At 27.7% G+C, this 25860-nt stretch overlaps 1 protein-coding gene across 7 annotated transcripts in view; it reads right to left on the bottom strand.

The window, feature by feature from the left end:
- Positions 1 to 25860, bottom strand: part of fray (oxidative stress responsive kinase frayed) — a 103551-nt gene that overhangs the window by 16727 nt on the left and 60964 nt on the right. For all 7 annotated transcript variants that reach the window (XR_015432718.1, XR_015432719.1, XM_071184593.2 and 4 more), the window contains 7 exons: positions 13977 to 14194; positions 7840 to 7952; positions 6674 to 6782; positions 4486 to 4627; positions 4283 to 4338; positions 3732 to 3943; positions 390 to 523 (listed from right to left, as the gene is read on the bottom strand). Coding sequence is in view for 5 of the 7 variants with exons in the window: in XM_071184593.2 (XP_071040694.1) it covers positions 390 to 523; positions 3732 to 3943; positions 4283 to 4338; positions 4486 to 4627; positions 6674 to 6782; positions 7840 to 7952; positions 13977 to 14194 (984 nt within the window). In the remaining 2 variants the exon portion in view is untranslated. The remainder of the gene's footprint in view (positions 1 to 389; positions 524 to 3731; positions 3944 to 4282; positions 4339 to 4485; positions 4628 to 6673; positions 6783 to 7839; positions 7953 to 13976; positions 14195 to 25860) is intronic.

The following is a 25860-nucleotide window of genomic DNA, read 5'->3' as shown; positions in this document are numbered from 1 at the left end:
CGATTTGAAAAATTTCACTTCGGAAAAATTTAGCTCATTGCTATATAATTTCAATTTAAGGAATAATAAACACACAATTAGAGAATGAATAATCAGGCGCTGAAGAGAGGTGTTCAAGTATTAAACATAAAAATATTGAATATGCCTCAATGAAAATAAACAAAGTGTTTTTTTACTTCTACACATGGAAAATTTGTAAAAATCAACAGAAATTAAAATTTCCTGTTATGCTTTGTTATATTGAATAATTTCTACTTAATTGTTTAAATTGTATATATTGCACACAAAGAATATCAAACAAATAATAATTTTGTTTCAGCACCTTAATTATAAAAACAAGAATTAGCACATAATTCATACCTGTTTACTTCAAGTAAATATAAGCTTACCTTTTTGTAGGATCTTTCTGTAAACAATCTGTTATCATCTTTCTAATAGTTTTACCATAATTTTTATATTGATCTTTATCTTCAGCCACAGTGTCAATGGTTGGTGGGTCATTTTGAAGAGTCAACATTAGAACCTAAACAGGAACAGCTTTGTAAAATTCCAGTCCCTAAATAACATTATTTAAAAATCCCAAAATCAGAATTGTGTACAATCCTTTAAGTTCTGACCATCTACATGTTTTTAAAATAAAAAAAGGTTAAGTGGCGGATAGTTACATCAAGCTTATATCTTTAAGGCAATAAAAAATTTCTTTTAAATTAAGGAAGAATTAGATCTATTTTAAAATAAAAAAAAAGAGGCACCCATACAGACCTCAGTCAATGTTAACACAGAAAAAGTACAAACAAAGTTGATTAATATTGTTAGCTACAATACCTCACTGTAAAATACCAAACAAGCCCCTATCCATAGTTTAATATTAACCAGCGACAGATTAAATCCCAACCCACCTCCCATATACAGAGTTAGTGCTATGGGAAGATACACTTGTGAAAATACTTAAATTTTGCAAATACTTTTTTAAAAAAATTAACAGGAGAATCTACTCAATACTACGATTCAAATCAAAGAAATTTGAAAATTAGACATAGCAATTCAAATTAAAGATTTACAAATCAAACCTTGTGATTTGTATTCACAAAACTTAAAAATCCTATATCGCAATTTGTATTCGTGCAATTTAAAATCCAATATTGTGATTCATATTCACACAGTTTTAGTATTACACATAGATGTATGTGATTTAAAAGTTACATACAATGATTTATCATATGGCGTGATTTGTATTCTGAATCATATATCAATCATTATCAAACTCACTCCAGCGTTTGTCTGCATGTCTGAAAAAAATATAACATTATGTTTAGTTAAAACATTAAATCCTGAATTGCAGGTTAGAAAAGCAACAAATTAATATTAAATATTATGACAGATATTCATGTTTCTGTGGCACACACAGATTAGTGGGAAGATTTAAAAATACCACCACAGATGAAGCAATATCATTGCACACATCATAAATCAATATTCCTTCCTTCCTCAATGGCACGACAGCCCTGGGTGGGCCCTGGCCTTCTAAATCAACTTCCTCCATTCCTGCCTCCGCTTGGCAGTTGTCTTCCAATTTGAGACTTTTAAGACTGAAAAGTCTCTTTCCACGCAGTCGGCCCATCTCAGCTTTGGTTGACCTCTGGGCCTTGATCCGATGGGCTGAGCCAAAAAGATTATGTTTGTGGAACGCTCTCTGTTCATTCGAATGATGCGATCAGCCCATTTAATTCTTTGGATTTTTACATACTTGACAACATCAGGCTCTCTAAAAGTCCGATAGAGTTCTGAGTTTGAACGCCTGTACCAAGTACCATCAACTTGTTTGCCCCCAAAAATGGATCTTAGGATCCGACGTTCGAAGATTCCCAAGGAATTATCATCTTTCTGTGTTGTTGTCCAAGTTTCTGAGGCATATGTTAGGATAGGTCTGATTAAGCATTTATAAATTAACAGTTTAGTATCTCTTTTTAGTAGGTTTGATTTTAAGTATTTTTTTAATCCATAAAAACATTTACTTGCACTATTGATTCTTCTTTGTATTTCGGGTGCGATATTGCCATTAACGTTGACTTCAGAACCAAGATAAAAAAAACTGTTTACTTTTTCAAACTTGTATTCACCAATTTGCAAGTGAGTTGTAGAATCAGATATTTTGGTGCATTGCACATACTTGGTTTTCTTCTGGTTAATAGTGAGATGCATTTTTTCTGCCTCTTTTTCCATGGATAGAAAAGCTTGCTTTAAGTCAGATTGTGTTCGCGCTATGATGTCAATGTCATCGGCAAATGCGAAAATTTGTACAGACTTATGAAAGATATGTCCTCTGGTATTGATTCCTGAATCTCTGATAATTTTTTCTAATGCCAAATTGAAGAGTAGGCATGCCAATGCATCGCCTTGCCTTACACCATTTTTTGCCTCCATTGGTATAAATCAATATTATCAATAGACAATATGAGGTGACATCTTTCTATCATTAGAAACATAAATCAAAACTTGTAGACGTGGAATAGGGTCGAAAAAATCTCGTACAACCGGATTGCATTTCCATTTAAATCAAACACTACGATTCATATTCACTCTAATTTAAAACTAAATATCAATATTTGTACTAACTTGATTTCAAAATCTAACATTGTGATTCTCCACGTGATTTTAAAGTCAAGCACGGCAATTTTAAAATCAAACATTGCGATTTGCAGTTATGCGATTACAAGCGCACTTTGGAAGTCTTTTACGATTTTGATTAGAAATGGTTGCAAATACTAAATGTTAAAATTAAATCGTTCGTTCCTTTGCTTAATCTTCAATCTTACCTTCCTTTCTAATTGCTTTTGATGATGCAATTGTAATAAATTGAAAAAGAGTAAAACTGAAAGATAAGTTATTTAAAATACAATTCATTAATTTTAATTATTTAATTTTACTTTAATTTGTTACATACATAAATCAAGTAACGTTTGAATTTTTAAAAATATGTACGATTTTCTTAAAAATTTGCACCCCTCCTCGCTACCGTTTATTTTCCCAGTTGGCAATTTTTGTCGAAATTTGTGAGAAGGCTTATTTGGTATTTTATATTAAGTGTTAACATTTCGAAAGAAACATCATGCAAATAAAAAGATTTGAGCAAGGGAATTTCCAAAAGAATAAGTAATTTTTTATCCAGATAATGTTTTTAATATTTAGCATTAGCTATATTTATGGAAAGTATTTAAATCAACTATAGTAAGATTTTTCATTCTTATACAAAAAAGTTTTTTTTTTTCTTCCTGCATATCATTTCTTAATGTAAAAATTTTTCAGGCAATTTTCAAACTTTCTTTGAGCTTACCCCTCAAAATATACTACGGATACTTATACATTTTTTAGAAATTCGGAAAACAGCAAAGTAAAGCTATCAATTATGCAAAAAAAAATTTTTTTTTTTGAAATTTACAATAACAAAAATGAGGGGGGGGGGGACAATTGCTTAAATAAAAAGACATCTGAATCTAGTAAAATGTTAAGATTATACACAATTGTGAAAATAATAAAAACTGCCATTAAATATACAATTAATACATACACCATATTTAATTATTTCCTTATATTATGCAATTTATATATATATATATATATATATATATATATATATATATATATATATATATACACACATAAAAGAGATATTTAAACTTTGTGAAGTGAAGATCACAAAAAGTAAACCAAAAAAATATATAAATGAGCACCTTCATTGGAGGATATTTATGATATGGCGCAGTTCCAGTGACAAGTTCAATTGCAGTTATCCCAAAACTCCATATGTCTGCTTTGAAATCATAACCAGTGACTTGTTCCATTACTTCTGGTGCCATCCAGCAAGGGGTGCCAACAAAAGTATGCCTCGACTTTTGCCGGGACAAATCGCCTCCAGTTGCAAGCCATGAGCTCACACCAAAATCTATAAAAACAAAAAGTTAGAAACATAATAATAACCTCATTATTTTTACAGATATATAACCTAAGATTTATTGTAACACCTATCTATCTACTATACATATTTAATTTAAATAAATAATTATAATCAATGTGGACAAAGTTATAGTGCAATGTTTATAGAAATACTTTGGCATGGCTCATATAATGGAATAAGTTTTATAACTGCAGAATACTACAATATGCACTGTTTTAAAGAATACATAATGTATTTTACGTAAAAAGCTTGTAGAGGTAAATTTAATGAGAGTGAGTTCATAGAACCTAGACTTAAAGTACAGATTTGAGGTTGTGAAAATGTCACCTGCAATTTGAACAGTTCCATCATCGCCAAGCAAAATATTTCCAGCTTTTATATCCCTAAGGAAATAAAAACTTATTTTAATTTTAAAAAATAAGCAAATGTACATATATAAATCATAAATGACTCACAATTAATTCATAAAAAAAATGAGAAATTTTATACAAGCTTTGTTTTTATAATATTTTATGAGAGTCTGAATTTACCTATGAATTTGGCCATTATTGTGAAAATATTCTAAACCTTTTAAAACCTCTCTCAAGACTGTGGCTACAGTTGCTTCATCAAATACTCCATGTTTACAGTCTTCCATTTTCATTTTATGTTTAATTATATCTAACAGAGACCCTATTAAAAAGCAGTTAAGCCATATCAGATAACTAAAATAACAGATGCAAAACAGTAATAACATAATAAAACACAAATAATACATATTTTTCAGTGATTCCATCATACTTTGGAAACTATGGGTTCTCTGGGTACTTTTGTTTATTAAAAGGAGGTCCCTATTTAAAATATAATTCTCTAATTTTAAGAAATACATAAAAAATTAAATATTTTCTGATTATAAGAAAAATGTGAATAGTAATTGATTCAATAATAATGCAACAATATATTATATGTCAATTAAACTCAAAACTATTTTCATTTTCTGCAATTAATTGTGATTTTGCCTATATTTTTTAATCTAATTTTCCTGTTGAAGAATTACAGACCCCTTAAGAATTTCCCCCTGTATTTGATGTGTCATAACGTATAAGCAGAATCATTTGTATACAGAGGCTTGGCTAGGATTCACAGAGCCAGGGACAAACTCAGTTTTTGTGCTCCTTACAATATGGTGCAGAACTTAAAAGAGGGCTTTTTAAAATCGTAATAATGTAAAATCAGAAATAATTAAATGCATTTGTCATTTTTTAAAATTAATTTCATATAAATTTTAATTTAATTTAGTTTAAATTTTATCAGTTTATGGTACTAATATAGTTTCTATATTAGTTGATGTTTTTGATTGTTTAAATAATAGGCTAAAATAGCTCTAGGAGTCCATAAATATTCAGAAAAATCCAAGACAGGGAAAGGTTTCGCATCTTTTCTCTCAAATCCCAGACAGGAGAGAAGATGATTGCTCAGTACCGGATTACCCATTAGGCCTGGGGCTCCCTTAAAAGGAATTTTTTGAAAATAAATTTTAAAAATTAAGAAAAACAATGATTTTAAAAAAAATCAATTTCAAATATAATAAAATATGATAATTTTTAATACCAATTTTATAGTAGCGTTGATTTCGTAAAGTGTTAATAAATTTCAAATTTTTAAAAATATTATGATTATTTCTTAATTCTAATTTAACAAAATAAAGTAAAATTTAATTTATTATTATTTATTTTAATTTTAAATATACTTTCTTAAATGAAAAGATATATAATACTTTTATATTTGAATAAATAAAAAATATACAAGAAAAAAATGTAATCTAAGGGCCCCAAGTAAGCTTAATCCGGCACTGAAGTTGCTTGCAGTTGTGTGCAGGTACAGCCGCAAATAACCTGGAGGATATCTTGTTCAAATTACAGGCAAAACAAATAAAAATTTGAAGTAATGGGGAACACAATGAGTAGGTTGATTAATTTTACACCCCTCTCAGACTGCCAACTGAGAACAGATGTCTCCATTAGCCACGTCATTGTTTGTATATAGGATACATATTTATATATATACTGCCATTCAAATATTACATAAGCATATTTTTTTTAAACTGTGAAACCTTTTTCTCTCATTTACTGGCAAAAATAGCCGAATTGAAAATCTCCCTTTCTTTAATTGTCCATAATCAAATATTACATGAGCATATTTTAAGTGATCAGCAAAAATATCCAAATTGTAAACCCCTTGCTTGTTTATTCTTCATGTAATATTTGAATGACTTCAAATATGAATTTCAAAATAATTTATTGACATTCAGATGTAAAAGAAAAATAAACAAACTGGACAGTTTCAATATCTAACAGGTTATAAAAATATTATTTTCAATGTATATATAAATTATTTATATCTGTAGCCCTTATGTGAATAATTGAAACACTCTTTTACAACAGATAATGAGAAGTAATTAATGTGATCATGTTTACAACTGATTGCTTGGATTTCTTTCTAATTTAACAAGATATTATTTACACTATAAATAGAAACTACTTATATCTATAGTTTTTTAAGTAACTCATTGAAAAATATTTGCTGAAGCATTTTTCCCAATTTGTTAATATATATGGATACATAAAATTTATGTTGAATCAAATTGGTTTTTTTGGCTAAAGAGTAAAGAAGCTACAACTTAGATTTGATATAACTCTTAATAAGCAAGAAAAAGATACATATAATTTTTATCATTACCTCCCGATAAAAGTTTTATCACAAGCCATAACTCTTCTTTCACTACAAATGATGTGAAGTAACTAACAACATTTTCATGGTTACAGGCACTCATGGCTTGAATTTCTTTCTAATTAAATGAAAAATAAAAAAAAGTGAATAAAAAAATAAGAAAAATTTAACTTTTCTTACTAAATTTTTTTTTTTTAAATGAATAATTGAGACTAAAAATGGAAACCTTTTTTCTTTTTAAATACACACTTAATGATTTAATAACTTGGCAGAAAATCTTTTTTTTTGTAAAATATTTGATCAATATTCCATATCATTTGCATTCTTGCAACTTAAAAGGTATTTTTTTTTCAATCAGAAAATCAATTATGGAAATTTCTCTATCAATCCAAATCCTGTTTTCAGTTGATAGCAAAATTGTACTTCAAGTTTAAAAACATAATCATTAATAAAAATTTCATTTGCTTCAAAATTAAAGTGTGAAAAATTTACATATTTTGAGCACATTAAATCATGCAGACTTTCCTCTACTATAATTATGAAGCAAACAAGTTTCAGACCCGCCAACCTAAAAAAAAAAAAAAAAAAAAAAAAAAACAGACTTTTTGCGACTACTGCACAGTGTTATAAACAAAACACTAAAGATTAAAACGAAATAATTGTAATACTAAATTCAATATCAAATACTATCATAAAACAAATTTGTTGTAGTAGTTATTTATTTAAAATAAGTTGTTAAACTAACACATAAATAAAAAAATATAAAAGTTTACAGTATATTGGTCATTATTTTGTCAAGAAGAGACTAATAGCTGCATCTAAATTTTTTCCAATTAAAACAGGATCGAACAAAAGTAAATTATTAATATCTTTCTAACAAACTCTGTCGTCAGCTTGCAACAGAAGTTATTTTCACTTAAAAAAAAAAAAAAAAAGCCTAGATGGCACAAATTATAGTGCCATCTAAACTTTTAAGTTAAAGTCAAACAATTTTTTCACATGCATTTGTACTATTATGATTTTTTTCCGCCCAAATCTAATACTCTATCATCGATCACTTTACTTTTGAAGATTCCAAGTATTATTTGAATATATAAATTAACACTCTTTTTCACACTTAATTTTCTTTTTTTTTTTAATAATGTGACAAAAAATAAAGAGCAAGAATAGCATACCAAAAGTTCATCCATATTTGTGTTCCATTTTTCTAAATTTATTCGCTTTATTGCACATTTCTCCTTACGTGGCTTACAAAAAGCACTATGAACAATAGCAGTAGCACCAACGCCTATATCAAAAGAAAGAGATTTGAACTAAATTTACATTAATTCAATTTTATTAAAAACAGGAATATAAGATAAAGTGCCCTATTTCATATTATTTAAGCTATAATTTTGGAAACTTAGTCACCTAGTTCAAGAATAAAAAAAGTAACCATAGAAGAATAAACCAATCTTTATAATATAATATATTTTCAAACCTTATAGCTAAACTTAATATTTATTAACAAATGGGATAATTTTAATAAAATAATCAGTTTATTAATTATATTTGCCCAAAAAAATTTAATAAAAAGAAGATAAACAATGCATTATGATGTAATAGTATAATACTTTTTATCTATTTATCACTACATACACAATAAGTTAACATAGGTACAATAAGTTAACTTATGAAACAGTCAATAACATTATAATATTGCCACTATACGCTAAATTTTAACATTGATTCATAAAATGCAAATGTTTTAACATTAAAAATATAAAAATCAAAAACGAAATATATAATTTAGAACTTTTCCATTTCACGGACAGAAGTCAATTCAGTTATTTTATTTAGTTATTATTTCTTTTTTAAAAAAAATAGCAGTTGTATAAAAAATAGATAATTTTTATAAAAAAAAAAAAAAAAAAAAAAAAAGATTTATTTACTGTGGTTGGTGACGTCACATTGGCGACTTCATCTTGTGCGCCGGAGAAATAGAAAAGTACCTATAATTTTATTAAACAAAGAGAAATAACTCCAAATCGGATCCTGAATCAAAATGAGCGTCACACAGTAAATGAGAGCAAATATAAATGAGTATCACAAAAAAACTATACATCAAAGCCACCACTCCTAAAGACACATTTACAATTTATTGCAATGCATGCACAAAGCTCTAGTAGTGATACAGGCAAATTCAGTTAACGTGAATATGTACCTACATGTACTGATATAGTTATATGCCTCACCTTTTTATTATTCAATGTCTTAAAGATTTTAGGAATAAAAAAAAAAATCTGTTATATCATTTAACAATTTTTTAGTCATTAGATACATAAACCATCAAGTGACACTGTCATATTTTCAATGCTGTATAAATGTCTTCTTAATAAATTGAACAAAATTTAAATACATATACACAGATATTTAATTATTTGTTTATGTTTTCACCAGGGTTGGCAAGTTTTTGACACATGACGGTTTTTACCGGTTTATACCATGGTTTTTACCGTCATGTCAAAAACCCATAGTTTTGGTAAAACTGTATTAATTCATTACTAATTCAACTAAATTAATTCATTTTAGGCAATAAAATTACCCAGCATGATTATATCAAAACATACTATTTGAAGTAAAATATTAGGATACTAAACAAAATTTTCAACATTTCCAGGCATTTTGTTTGGCATATTACATTACTGAAGAATATCAAGTCATTCTTGACTTAGAGTTTGTTAGTAGCTGGGCAATTCCATATGTGACGGAATGACATTTTGACTTGCATGACGACAATTAATTGAAGTTTCTATGCATCTAATTTCAAATAAACATGATTTTTTCTCATGCATATCATTATCATTGGTATAATGTGATTCATAAACTAAAAAAAAAAGAATTTTGTATTTTTTTTATTTTTTATTTTATGAACTTTTTACTTGTGTGACGGAATGACATTTAGGCAACCAAGCTTTCGGCATGCCGCTTAGAACTGGTAGTTTCTGTGAATTTTGCAACTATTATTTTCCTGAACTATTTTTTACTTTTAGTATAATGTGTAAGCAATGTAAATTGTGAATTTGGAAAATTAACCTCAGGTTGGCTAGCAGTTATTAACATGTATTTGCTGTGACGGAATGACAAAAAGTTTAGTGGAAGAAAGTCTTCATTTAAAAAATGTTTTATTAATACGTAAATGATAAACAGAATGTAACAGATAAACAGAATTGATATTTACGTAAGAATCAGTTAAAATTTCATTAATTTGAAAATTAGTTTGTCTCAGAAGAGGTTTTATATCTAACTTGCCAATGTCACATCTTATCTTCGTTCTCAGGAAATTTATGCATAAATCAATTTTTGTCCCATGTTCTTTAAATACTTTAACATCTAAATCGTCTTTGTTTATCAAAGTAATTTGTGCTGCATATAAATGTGCCTTCTTTTTTTTCGCAGTATGGGACTATGATTAAAGAGCCGACCGCATAATCCTCAATCATATTTTCCATTTCCTCTTCAAAACAGTGGCTTTTCAAATCATACACTTGGTTTTGGTTAAAATTAGAAAGCATTCAAATTTTGATGATTCGCTTCTCAACTACATGAGCATCTAGTGTAGGTCTCTTGTTCCTGGCAATGCTAATGTAGCAAGTGTCTAGCTGAAGTCATTCTCTTTTGCCCTCTCTTAAATAGAATAGCTGGACAAAAACAAAACTTCAACGATTTGTTGCTTCGACTTTATGAAATCATAAAATTCTTTTACATATTATGTGCCGTTTTACAGTAGTCAATTTCTTGTTTGGCCTTTTAGAACAACATCACAATTACATGGTATTTATAGGTGCATGTGCTGTGAGGTATTAATGAAATACACTTAACAAAAATGAGAATATGAACAAAAATGAGATAAGACACACTTTACATCAATATATGCTTCTTTATGAAAAGCCTCTTTTAAGGCCATAAGTATATATTGCATCTGCACTCTTCGTTACTCTGTCAGAGTTTGTATTATGACTGAATCCTTCATACTTGGGGGCTTGTAACTAACATCATCTTGACAGTAAAATTTTTTTAACCAAATTAAACAGCTCATCAACATTACTTTTCTCACTTAGTTTCTTTTGAGTTCAATGTTAAATACTTCTCACATGAAGACTGAATTAATTTTTTTACCTCTATTGGTGATTTTGGAAGTGAGTGTAAAAATTTTTTTATGGTGAGTGTACAATTTTTTTTATGGCTTTACCAAGACTCTGCAGGAATTTGTATAGGGAATTTAAATTATTTGTATGTGAAGAGATTGGTAGAATTTGATTTTTTCCTTGTTTACACAATCTCCGCACAACAGCGTTTGTACTTCTGAGTTTTTTAAGTCCAACTTTTGTCGAGAAAGCTTTCTTCTCTGCCCTTCTTTCTCTGTTTTTTTTCTTCATCATATCATGGGGATCTTGGTCTTTTTCAACATTTTATCTGTCTTTCAACAGCTGTTTTAGCCATTAGGTTAATTGAAAAAAAATAATAATTCCCTAGTTTTTGACTAAGCTTCTCAAGGACTCGTTTTGTCATTCCATCGCCGAAGATGTGTCATTCCGTCACGCTAATTATTGGAAGTTAATAATCAAATGCATAGAATTTTACAATTTCTCATTGATTCTTATGCCACATCTGCTTTATATTCCAAAATATACACATTTTCATTCAAAAACGCAGTTGCTATTTAAAAAAATATAGTAAAACATGTGACGGAATGACAGATTCAAAAAACTTAAAATTATCAAAAATTAAACAGTAATATGTAGACTTTGGCTATTTTTGAACATATTTTTAAAATATACAATTCATAAAAAAAAAATTTCACTTAAAAGTTGACGCTTTCGTGGAATTGCCCAGCTACAAGTTTTGAAAATTTTGTTTAGCTTATTTCTAATATTTAAGAAATGCCAAATTTTAAATTCTTCTTTTTAGTTCTTGAATTTATTAATAGTTCCAAGCTTTTTTGTTTGTTTGTTTATTTCTAACAATTAAGAAGAGCAAAATTTTGAATCCTTTGCAAATCAAGCTATAATGATAAAAATAAGTATCACTATTTTCAATTAGTATATTTCTATATGAATGTATATCCTTCTATAAGAATACATGTATATAGTTGCAAAATCAATAGAAATCATTTACAACATTCATTTATTCAATCATTTACAAAGGCAATTATGTGAAAATAATATATTGTCGGCTATATGCCATAAATTAAAGAAATCAGTAGGTTTTTGACAGTTTTTACCGGTAAAAACACGGTTTTTACCACTGTCATGTCAAAAACCAGTTTTTGACGGCAAAAACCCAACTCTGGTTTTCACACACTTTTAAATCTTTTAATTATAAATTATTAATAAGAAAATTCATATCATTAGATAAAAATAATTTCTGATACTTTTTGGTTCACCAGGTGCATGCCAAAGTCGCCAAAAAATATAGCCGCCAATTTTTTTTAAACACAAAAAAAATCCTATTTCTTTTCATAGAAATTTGGTAATTATATAGGTACATATATGATAGATTACGCAACATTTTTTCATTTCTTACATGCTTTAATAAAGGATACCATTTCTTGCCAACTATCATTACCAAGATGTTACAGTTGCGTACTTACAAATAAAAAAAATAATAATAGAGTACTAGTTTTCCCAGGGATGGCTACTAGTTATAGTCTGAGATGGTCTCTTTATGTGATTTTTTTTTTTGTTTAAGTTTCTCACATGCCATTACTCAGTTGTCAAATTTTAACAAACTTTTTATGGAACGGGTACCAATAAAGAAATCTTCAATTTTATTAACAATCTTTACTGCTAAATCTAAAAATAAATATGCTGTCAGAAAAAGACTAATCATTTGTTTACATTATGATAGACTCTAGAACTTTTATAATAAAAATAAAAGGTTAATTAAAAAAATATTATTAAATGAAAATAAATATTTCAGTACTAGATTTTGGTAACTAAATATAAACCCTCAATTGATTCAATATATAATTTCATTCAATATTTCTTAATCATGTTTCATTAACACATGAAACAAAAATTGTGTTTCTAAGTTAAATAAAATTAAAGCATAAATATGCACAATACAGTCAATGACAGATTTATCAATTGTTTACATTTTGATGCACTCTAGAAACTTAAGCAAATAGATATTTTTTTGGGGGTATTATGTGCATAAATTATTTGTCACATAACATTTCATGCATGTTTAATTACTACCTATAAAAAAAGTTTGTAAGCTAAATACAATGGAAATGTAAAAAATGCAGCAATAAACACATATATGATTTATTTACATTTTGAATCTATTCAATAAAAAAAGATTGTTGTTTAGTAAAAAAAATCATGAAAAGAAAATTTGTTTTTCACCAGTTAATTGTTTTGGCTATTCGATGCATAAGCCATCTATTTATAAAACATTCTAATGTAGTTTCATTATTGCATCAAATGCCATATTTGTAAGAGAAAGAAAATTGAGGAGCCTTTTGTTATGTATGGCTGTCAAAAATATCAATCCATATAGATTAGTACAATATAATTTAAATGTTCATTTATAGACAAATTTATCACTTGTTTATATTTTAATCAGCAGTATTATTGAATAATCTTTACCAGAGTAAATTTTTTTAGGTTATTAGATACTTAAATCATCAACTCATTATGCAATATTTATAGTAGGTAAGTTTAAATAGCACTTATAATAAATTTAAATGCAGATTTGTATACTTAAGGATATTTATCATAGATTTACATTTCAAAGCATTTTTGAACCTCTGTGATTAAAAAAAAAAAAATATCAGCAACTAAAAATAGACAGACCATTAAATAATATTCTCCCTTGTTTTCATATTGTATTGTGTACAAATTGCTGAAGTAATATTTCTTGCATGTTTCAGTATCAAGCTGAACTTTATTATTATTTTCAAATCTATAAATAAATTATTATTATGCTTCGTATAATAACGATAATTAGCAAAGCCATCACAATAAAGACAGCGATTTTTATATCTCAACTTTTCGAAGGATATAATTTTCAGCATGCAAGTTTGGGATGAAATTTTTTTTTCTTCAGAGCAATAAACATTTAGCAATTGTGATCGGCACTGATGATAACACTAGGATCAATAATTGATATATCTCCTGTCAAAATTTATACTGTTTAAGCATGACATTCACTAGAAGAGCGATACACCGGTAAACTCGATGTTGATAAAGAAAAGTAGATTTGCATTGAAAAATGATTTGGAATAAAAATGATAGTTTCATATGACGAAATTAACTGTAAAACTTACCGATAACTTCTCCCAATTCGTAGGAATCTTTATCGTTTGGCCAGGTTGAAACAGCTACTTCTGTAACGTCTGCCATTTTGTTTGCTAGAGCGTTGCCAGCCGTAACTTTCTTAGGTTTTGCATTAGTCAGCTGTGCGGTGGCGCTGATCTTGCGATACGTTCCTGGAGAACCAGGTAAAAAAATTCCGGCTTTTTCTGCGGCTCGGACAGAATTTTCACTAAAAGAAAAAAAGAAAGAAACAGAAATTAAGTTTTGTTTAATAGTTGAACTCAAGAAGAACATCAAGGTCATGTAAAAACTTGATTACTCAAAACGCTTTCCTACAATTTGGTTAGTTTGAGTTTCTTCAGGATTATTTGTCCAGAACTAATTGACTTTCAGCAAATAAAAATTAAGGGATCTATACTTCCGTGCAATTTTATTTTATTTTATGACCGCCGTTGAACAGTCGACCCAATTTTTGGGTTTACGACTAACTTCCGTGCAATTGAAAAAAAAAAAAAAAAAAAAAAAAAAAAAAAAAAAAAAAAACGTAAGTGCCTCACGGTAAATTTCGAGAAAAATAGATGGACTACTATTTGCTTTCTACAGCTAATGCAATGAACGCTAAAACAGAATTTCAAAAAACTAATAAAAATAAAATTTAATTCTGAAAAAAAAAAAAAATCTTTTGCCATGAGCAGCTTATAATACAAAAAAGACAAACATATAAAAATCTCAAATTTTGAATTTTTTGTCGCTTGCGTTGATTTTTCTATGGCACGGCTGTATATGCATCCTTTAACAAGCATTGAATCAACGATTGAACTACGAAAAGCTAGACAAAAGGCTCACAATTCTCAATATCGATCGTGGTGGTCATGACCAATCCTCAATGAAGTTATTCAGAAGTCGACTTTGTCTCTTGAAAATAAAATTGTGTGGTAAAGGTTGAGGGGAGTGTGGAAGCATGTTATTAGATATTATCAGTGCTTGTAATTAAAATAGTCATCAATCCAATATTTTATACCAAATTTGGGGAGCAACCACCTAATGTGATTAAGTTCAATTACTTTTAAATGTCTTAGCAGCAGTTTTAATTAGGATGGTTGCGCGTTAAATATGTAGAAATACTGTCACTTTTATACAGTAATGTTTCACATGTCTGAAATATTTCTATATTCAACTAGGATTTTAATCGAATTGCGATGAAAAAGCTGTGAAAAATACTGTTAAATTTTGTGCTTTGATATCAACGAGTAGTGTAACAAGCAAAATACCACGAAAAAATTTTTTTGTTAAAGATTTTTTATTTACTTTTTACTCCACATGAAGGAAAATTTTATTTAATGCTAAGAATTTTTTTAGATCAGAAACATAGCTTCTCATTTACAATGAAATGGAATCTTGATTAAAGGTATTCAATCTTTAAGCACAATATTCTTCGTGACAAATTTATTTAGCTCCTAAAATAATTATTAATTTTTTGAAATTTTAATAAAATTAGTATTATTGTATTATAACTTTATAATCAAAGATTATTATCATTATTTTTCTTTTTAATTAGGTGAGAAAATTCAGAAAATATAGCGTGATTTAAAATTTTAAAGTTTCAAAATATCACAAAAATTGAAATCCTGCGTTTTAAATTTTATAATGCTTGATTTTTTTAAAAGAGAATTTTTGGTGTTCAAATTTGATTAGTTTAAAAAACACAAGGTCCCAAAATTATTATATTCTTTCATATGGTCCCCCGAAAGTAAAAGGTAAACAGGGTGGATTAGCCCGATGACCACACCAATTCCCAGATTTATCTAAAACCTTTCTAATATAAGAGTTTTTGTAGATGAATTTGAATTCTATTCATAAAAAAAACAAATTTGTTTTGAAAAATCTATTTCAGAAAATAATTTTTTTGATAAATTTAATTGTAATAAAGAGAACTGTTTGAGTCATCTAAAATTAAAATATATGGTGTTGGATGTTTTAATATAAAATCTGAAGGGACCATTAAACATCGATTATTGAAAATAACTAAAAACAAAAACACTCTTAGTTCTTAACTCTCAGTCATTGTAACGACGTTAAATTAGTTTCTCTTTCCCAAGAAGTCGGTCAATTGTTTATATAATTCAAGATTAAGTTATGCTAACGTGTTTAGTAACAGATATAATTTTTATAGAGCAAAATAACTTCTACATCTTTTCTCAAAATCAGTGTCAACACTCAAACATGATAAGAATTTGTCAGTTAATCAATCAATCGTTAGCACTTTAGTATGACTTACATTATCACATCGTTATTTTCAAAGTGCATTAAATTTAATTATTTGATTCAAACATGCTGTATGCTGTTAGTAAAATTTTTATAGTTTATATTAAACTTATTCAAAATGTTTAAAACGAAAATTTTTGCTTATAAGTTGCTTAAGGAATGAAGCTACTTTAGTCAATTCAAATATCCAAAAATTTTATGAACTGAAAAAATATCTAGGGACCCTCGACTACTGAATTTTTGCGCAGTTCCACAAATCCACTGCGTGCCTCTTGAAAAGTTCATAAACGTGTTTATTCCGTTCTTGTAACTTTTATTCTGTGAGCAAAAAACACGAATTACCATAAATTATTGCAAAAGTTTTCGATATAATTTAATAAGCTTTTTCAACCAAAGAGGCCAATTTTAAGCATCTATGGTGTTTTAACCAAGCTAAAGTAACAAAAGAAAATGTCTTTGATGTTTACAAATAACGATAAAGAATAGAACGTTTAAATAGGACAGTTTTTTGATAATGTTCTTAACAAATAGCAGCAATAAATGAATTATATGTATTAGTGTGTGAAAGAATTTAGAAAAAAGCAGTTTAGTGTATTAAAGCACGCGCACGAAATAGCACGATTATTTTCACAATAAATAATAAATAAAAGTACTTAATCTAAACGTACTTATTTATTCTTAAAATAATTTAAGTAATCAAGTATTTTATCACGTTTTTATGAAATATTTCCATTTACTCATACGTGACATACAGGATTGTTTAAAAAATGTAAAGTGCGCAACACCGACTGTTTTTTTTTTCTCTTCATAAATAAATAGTTAAAAACATGCTAATGTCATAAAATTCTCTTAAAAAATTTATCATGGGTTAAATTTTATTTAAATAGAAAAGTGTATTGCATATAAATAAATTTTTTATTAATAAAATCCAGAATTTACTGCTGTTGACGTTACAAATCACAAAAGCAGGACCTTATTTCTACCTATTCGAAAAAGCAGGACCCTGTTTGAAAGAACTTTACTTACAGCTAATTTTAGACTCACAAAGAGCAGATTATTTCAAAATTCTCAAAAACAGGAAATTTCTCTAAAAGTGTAGACCGACCACTGTTAATTATCATATTTGTATACTACGCAATTGATACAATCTAACTTATAAACTGTAACGAAGAAATTTTTAAAGTAAAAACATCTTTTCTTTACTTAGATTTTTGAAACATTTTCTCCCATAAATAGGAAAAAGAAAATCCCAAAGCATATATATATATATATATATATATATATTAAAAAGCTATTATTCTTGTCATGCCATGAGAGCGAAATTTACATGTTTGGCGAGCGACAGCTATTAGGCAGTGAAGTTAGCTCAGTTGACAAATCGTTTTCGCCATTTTGACAAGACAATTACTTTCCCATTAAAAGGAGATTTCGTATACTCACAGAGCTTCACAACATTGATTTTACATTTCTTACATCTTTAGTCTTACTTTAACTATTCTTTGAATATTTAAAAAAAATAATGTAGAATCAAGACCCCAGCAGGGTAAAAATCATGGTGGGTTTGGGAAAGGAAGGATTCTTAACAATTCGTGATTTTTGATTTATTATTAAAAATTATTGATCCTTACTTTGCAGTTTATTTTTTGGACTTCATGAAATATAGTTAAATATAATGTATGGTTAATAAAATGTTTTCATCCTTAATTACCATTTAATAGATAAGGGATCGTCCTCAAATGATGGAGAAGTTTGCGCCGAGAGTAAAGGAGAGGATAAGAAGTCACATATTTCGGTTAAAATGAAAACAAATAAAAATATTTTTATGTTATTAGTTTTTTTAAATATATTTTCCTATTTTTCTCCAAAATAATAGATAAGGGGCCACCAAAATAATAATAAATAAATACACATTTATTCATCAATGGTGTTAAGCTTACTGTCATAAAAACATAGTCAACATATGCATTTGAGTCAACTTATTTATTAAATATTAGAAACAAATTTTGAAGGATGATTTACAATTAGTATTTATATCTGATTTTTTAATGTATTTTTATATAATACAGCGAGACATGTGAATAGAGTGTAGGGGTCATAATGAAGTGGGACAATTTGTGACAAAAGGGTGGAGGGAGTCAAAAATATTGAAAAAAAGTGTGCTCTCAATTTCTGAAAGGCTCCCAAGAAAATACGGGATTTAAGATTTCTGTAGGGCTAATATTAAAATAAAGATTTTTAAAAAAATGTAGCTAAAACAATAAATATGCTTCCCATTTTTAGTGCTTAAATCGTTTAAAAGTAAACGTTTACACTAAACCCGTATGCGTTTCTTTTGTTCATAGTGTTTTGACCCTCGCTAGCTCTATATTTTAAATACTTCACAAATTATATTACCACAAACGGACTGTATTTTTTCTCACATTTTTATTGTACTCTCTGCTTCACAATTAACACACTCGTTCTCTCGTTACATGTTTTTCTAGATGGCGCTACAACCGTGCGGATACACATAGGTTGAACTTATTATATTTAACGATAAAAAATTATCCAGGATTTGTCTTTTAATTAGTATATAGTTGACTATGAAAAGATATGAATGTGAATTAATGCAAAGTGAACGAAAAATGCTTTAAGATTGCAAGGCAAGATTGATTAAACTATAAAAATGATATTAAAAACCTGTGAGTGACTGATTAATAAAAATAATGCAGGCAGTACTCGTTCGTATATTTTTTTTATTCGAAATTTGATTCACATAATTTGATTATTTTATAAAGTGTTAAGCATTTTATCCAAAATGTCAATTTTGAGTACATTTTCTTCAAAGTATATTACAGCATTTATAACAACACAACAACAATGTAAGCATTTATCCAAAATGGATGAAAATTGATTTAAAGAAGAAAATTGATTAGAAGACGTTTTTATCGATTAATGAATAAAAAATAATCAACGAATAAAAACGTAAGGAAAATAAATTAATAAAATAAAAGCGGAAAATCATCCAAGAAAACTAAACATTTAAAGCCATGGTTTAACCTCATGAGTTCCAAGCTTTAAGCTATGGCAAAAAATGCGACTTTTATTTAGGAATGCGTAGCTTAGAGAAAAGTAAACTCATAAACGCTATCAAACACATTTTTTTTCTCAAAATAAAAATAATAAAAATAATCAACAAATTAAATGTAACTTTCTTTTAGTTATTTTAAAAATTTACATAAAAATGATTTTTGATTTCTAGCACTTTTTTTAATATTGTAAGACATATTTACTGAGTGTTTCTTCCCATTTTAGTTATGAAACAAAATCTACTAGACCTCAATAATAAGAATGCAATAAATCTGTCCAAAAGTTACTTGAATCGAGAATTTTATCTTCCTCATAATTTTTCATTGTAATTAAAAACTCCGACCAACGAGGATAAATTCAATTTAATTTTTACATAGCAAATCATTTTGCACAGGTATACAAACAGAAAATATACTAAAAATACTTTTTAAGTGATAAAATTGTACTAAATGTTGTCCAATTTATTGGATGCCGATTTCAAAATGGATATAAATTTCAACGCAAAAAGATAAATTTTCGGTAAAGTACAAAGATCTTTAATGTAATAAAATATAAGAATAAGTGGTGTAAGAAAAACTTTTGCTTTATTTTATTTATTTTTCGAATTATTCTAATTCTTTTGTGCTAGTTAACCACAAAACCCAACTTGCGGTTTGCGGTGTTTTCATTTGTGAGATATTTCCATTAAAAAGGCAATATATGCTTAATCTAAATTCTTCCTATTGTAAAAAAAAAAAAAAAAAAAAAAAATTTAAAAGGTTAATAGCCGAGATGTATGTGTTCAGAAGTAAAATAGAATGTTGCAAAAAGGTCACGAGAAGCCTGAAACTTTTACAATATATCAGGGAAATTTTGTCTTTTTAGCGCAAGGGGCCGTCCACAAATGACGTTATGCATGAAGGGGAGGGAGTGAGTTAATGAAATAGTGACAGTTTGTGACAAGAGGGTGGGAGTAGTAAGCAGTGAGACAGCCCACATTTTGGATAAAAGAAACACATTTAAAATCTGCTGATTAAATATTTTTACATTGAATTTATATTAAAATATATATATACACACAATCATCGTGGCCGCGATAGTCTGGTTGGTAGGGCACTGGGTCCATGTCCAAGAGGTCGTGAGTTCGAACCCCGCCGGCTTAAGACTCCCGTGTAGTAAAGGGTAACTGATGCACGTTAAATCTGTCGAGTCATTAAGTCCTCCATGTACCCATAACAAATCATACTTCTGGGGGTAATGACCCAGGAGTTTCCTTGTCTTCTAGATTGGTTCAAAATTACAAGACTACGGAGTTGAACATTAGTAACCGTAAACCCATAATTGAGTCGGCTGTTCAACGATGGTTATATATAGAAAATAAAAAAATCATCATGATAGTTATACTTTCAACTGCAATTAAAACGCATAGTTCTTTTTTTTAATTTTTTTTTTAAAAACTTGAAAATCTAATATATGTTACTTTGGGAGTTGACCATTATGGTCTTCCTCTCTTCCCAATAATATGAATTTGCAAAATTTATATTTGAAAACTTTTATATTTTGTTAGCATGTTATTTTAGCTTACGTTACAAGCAATGGTATTTTTCTAAAATCGCATTTGTAAAGAAGACTATTTATTTAAATAGTAAATTGATTGCCGGTGTAGAATTTAGATTGCTAATTCTAATGGCTATTGTTAACACATCTGATCTTTTTAATGCCTTTTTCTCAATACAATGCATAATTGAGAAATAAACCCGCCAAATGATATGGTTGGAACACAAATCGAAACGAAATAACATATCTGATTAAGATACGGCATTCTATCCAACAATGCTACTGTGAATGTGAGATAAGGATGCCACTCTTTCGTTCTTTTTTGTTGTATTTCTCTCTCCCTCCCTCTTTCTTTTTTCTTTGTTGTAGTAGTCGACGACATAAGAATACTTCCTAACCTAAGAATAGTTCCTCTAGTAGTAGAATATAATTATGTAAAATGGTATGGTTATGTAAAATAGTAGAATATAATTATGTAAGAAAAAATATTTTTAAGGACCTATTTTAATCAAAAATATTACTTACAAGTAAATAATAGCGAAAAAAAATAATAATAACACTTTTATGTGAAAAAAAGAATAATACTTTTGAGTGAAAAAAAGCGAACGATTCTAAATTGTGGGCTTTCGGAACCGTTTTGTAATTTAAAATTTTCTTTAAAATCAACTAAAATAAAAACAAACACTTTTTGGGCTGCAGAGAAACAAATTATTTCAAACTGCGAAAATTTTAAAAAAGAAATTTGAAATGTATCTTTAACAAAATTTTAATGTGGAGTGTTTTTTATGCATTTAAATTAAACGACACCACAACAATCTTAATAAATTAAATTCGCCATTTATATAACAATCAAATATTCTTTAGAATGGCTCATTTGGGATGATTATATAATTGACGGGTTTTTAGAATAATTTTCTAATTTTCAAATTTAAATTTTTTGTTTTTAATAGATTTCAAATAGAGAAAATTTTGTGATAAAGTAAGAAAAAAAAACTTGAGCAAATGCTACTATAAACGGAAGGTTTTCATAATCGTTTTGAAATTAATTATTTTGTTTTTGACCAAAGCAGGAATTTTATCAGACTCGAAATTTTTTGTAAAACAGATATCAAAAAACTACTCCACAACAACAGAAAGCAAATTGTAAAATTTTTTACTCTAATTGTAAGATGGATACGATTTAAAGAAATGAGAATTGAGTTTCAATAAATTCAACATCGAACGGCATTTTAATTACATTTCTGAATATAAAAATGGCGCTTTTTTAGATTCGTAATTGTTTTATCAGTTTAAGTTTTATACTTGTATTTCAGAAACCAATAAGATTTGCCAAGATAGCTTTTAGGTTGTAAATTATAAGGCATACTACAATATTTTGCTAGTAAAGCTAAGATTAAAAAAGCAAGAGATAGAGAAAAATAATTTGATCAAAAAATAATTTTTCTTAAAAAATAAAATTAATTATTTTCCCAGTTTATTTAAAGCCTGACGAAAAAGTCTTTTCTACAATCGCAAGAGGTTGAGGTAAAGAACTTTGTGACTATAGAGGCTTAAAATACACTTTTCCGGAAACCTTATTTCTCGAGTTGCTGCAAACGATCCATTTCAGAACGGAAGCTGAGATAATTATTCTCTTCGCGAGTCATATTAAAGGGAAAAGTTAGCACTGCATCCACAAATTTCTGCTCACGAGAGTTAGAAACCTGTTTTCATTTTCATTACCTTCATTTATTTTAATTGTCAGTTTTATTACTTAATGCTTTTTAATGGTATTACTTTGTCTGTTACTTAATACTTTTTAATGTTGCTTTGCTATGTTGGTAAATATTTTGAACAATTTGAATTTAATAATTTAGTTAGATAAAAGCCCATCTTTTAGTTAGAATGCTAAATTATCTCTAAAGATACGCAAAAAATAAAAAAAATAAAAAAATAACAGTAATTTCTGAAGAATTAATTTTTTAAATTATGGTGTGTAAAGAATTTAATTCTTGAAATAATTAGCCGAGTATCAGTGCCGAAAAAAAATCTTTACATTTGTAATTAAATTAAACGTGTCAAACAAGATAACACGAGGACCAATTTTCTCTTTTAGTTTTTAATTTCATTATAGAAAAAAGGCTGTAATTCTCAAAAAAGGAAGGAAAAAAAAAAGATTCCTCTTTGTTAGATTCTTTTTTGTTTTGCTTTAAGAATAAAATTTGATTATATATTAAAAATCATTGTAAAATTTTTTTTCCCTCCTTGAAAGTATTGAAAACTAAATAAATAGGCAATATTTAATTACTAAATTTTTAATAGCTTAGATACCTGATTGCATATGGGTAGCTACGTTATTTGGTTTCTACTTTTTTTTCATTTTAATTGCAAATAAATTGACTTATAATAATGAAATGAAGAGTTTGTATGTGTCTCTTTCATAATACCAGAACCATTTGCAATGTTAGCGTTCTGAAATTGGGACAGTGCATTAAAGGGACAATTTTAGCCTTCGACTCTAATAAACGCTCAAAAATTTTAGTTACATAGTTCGGGGGAGGCGTTTGAAAAATGGAATTATTTCATTGATTGCCATTATTTCTATGTCAACAAGCCATTGATTTAAATTAAGCTAGAAATGATTCTGTTTAGTCAAATATTTTATAGGATAACATCAGTGATGTCTGCCAGTTTATAGCTATCCTTAATAAAAATTAAAAAAAAGAGTTTATTGCACGATCTTTAAATTTAAATTATGTTTTTTATTGCTCGTTCCTTAAAACTAAATTATGTTTTACTTTTTATGTCGAGTAAACTTGGAAGTATAGGTGGGTTACGACACCAAATTAGCATTCTTAAAGTTACCTGAAACCACACGTTTATTTTGTTTATAGTTATGCGTTTAAAACGCGTTTCCTGAAAAATAAATAATTTAAAATGAACTGTAAATGAAATAAAAGAATAAGGTATGTGTTAGAAAGTAAAATTGATGGAGAAATAGTAGCAATTCGTTTAAGAGAAACGTAAAAAATCACCATACTATTATTATTAACGCTAATGATGCTTAATTAATTTTCGTAATAGCTACTTTTGAAATAAAAAAGAAAGTTATTTACTACTAAAAATATAATCAATAGAGAGATAGTACTAATTTATTTAAGAGAAACATAAAGTAGCGATACTATTATGGATGCTGATGATGCTTAATTAATTTTGATAATAGGTACTTATTAAAATAAAAAATAAGCTATTTACTAAAAAGCAAAACTAATGGAGAAATGGTACTAATTCGTCAAGAGAAACAAAAGAAATTCCCATACTACTTTTAATTTCGTAAACTCAAAATTGGATCGGCTGCTCAACGAAGATTATAAAATAAAATGATGCTTAATTAATTTTGGCAATTAGTACTAATTAAAATAAAAAAAAAAATAATTTATGTACTAAAAAGCAAAATTTATGAAGAAATGGTACTAATACGTTTAGAAGAAAAGAAAAAAATCGCCATAGTATTATTGAAGGCAATAATGCTTAATTAATTTTGGTAACAGTTACAAATTGAAATAAAAAAATTTGTTTTGTACTAAAAAGCAACATTAATAAAAAAATGGTACTGATTCGTCTAAGAGAAGTATAATGAATCCCCGTATTCAATGATCCGTAATTAATTTCGGTAACAGGTACTAATCAAAAGAAAATATAAGCTATGTACTAAAAAGCAAAATTTTTGGAGAAATGGTATTAATTAGTTTTGGAGCAACGTAAAAAAAAAAACGCTTTAGCATTACTGACGCCAATGATGCTTAATTAATTTTATTAATAAGCCCTACTGTGTATTATTGTAATTGATCAAGTTTTAATAATGAAAATACTAATATGGGTACAAAGTATTATATTAGTATAGTGGAAACTGGTTAAAATTGAACCAATATTGTACAATTTTAATATAGATACTGTTGCTTCCCCTTGCAACCCCTGTGAAATGGATAAGAACTAGAGAAAATTCCCTGATTGTGGTAAATTTTGACTATCATGAGTTAGTTGGCCTCGAGCAACAGCATCTTCTAAAATGAGAATACAGTTAATCCTTATTTTGAAGGGATAAACTACTAAAAACGTACTTAGCTTAATCTAATAATGTAAAGCCACTAGGGAGGGCAAAAAATATTACGTGAAATAAATTTGTAATATTTAAGCTTCATTTATTGTCTTGATATATGTCTTTTACGTTTGAGTATCATTAGTTACGTTGTTCACTATTGATTGATTGATTATTTACTTTCTGTTTTTAGCCCGTACGAAGAACGAGTATTCAGCTAGTTATAAACAATACATTTACAAGTAGGTTAAAAATGCTTTCAAACAATTTAATTCGTTTTTTTTTTAAACTTTAAATATGGAAACAAACTAAATTCATTAACATTAATAAATAAATAAAATAAATAAATACTAAGTATTCGTAAAAAACTTTCGATTTTATCCGATTTTTACAGAAAAGTATGTTTTTTATTGTATTATTCTTCACATAAAAACGCTTAATTTGCGAATGATTCTTTTTATTTGACTGAATAACTCTAGGAAATGATGGGAAAAAAGAGTCGATCTACGTGTTTATGTTTGTTGTTGGCGCATGAAAGATTTTTATTTACGAAGGGCAGATAATAAAGATTTATGCCGACATTAGTGTAGAGTCATCTTGTCAACTAAATCACCTGACGTCGGATAAATGGCTGTGACGAAATGTGCAGACGATTTTATTTAGAGAGGAATTCCGAAATTCGGGAAGTCAAGAATTTTGAGTGGAAAATTTCAAAGGCTTTTGTTCTCATACGTTAAAATGGAACCAAAACACTGCATTCAGATTTTCGAAATACAAATTGTAAAATAATTACATGTCGTATATACATCTTGATTAGTTTGAAAATATCAGACGATTGCTAAAATTGCTTTTGATGCATTTGAAATAACACATTTTTTAAAATATGCATTTATACATAAATAGTGCAATGCAGTATCTGTTGAGCGTCATGTGTAAAAAAAATGAGT

This window comes from Parasteatoda tepidariorum, chromosome 3, assembly GCF_982258835.1.
Source record: "Parasteatoda tepidariorum strain Cologne lab strain chromosome 3, Ptep-v5.0, whole genome shotgun sequence".
Lineage (NCBI taxonomy): Eukaryota > Metazoa > Arthropoda > Arachnida > Araneae > Theridiidae > Parasteatoda > Parasteatoda tepidariorum.
Note: the sequence above shows the minus strand (reverse complement) of the source record. Positions and strands in the feature narration are given on the sequence as shown.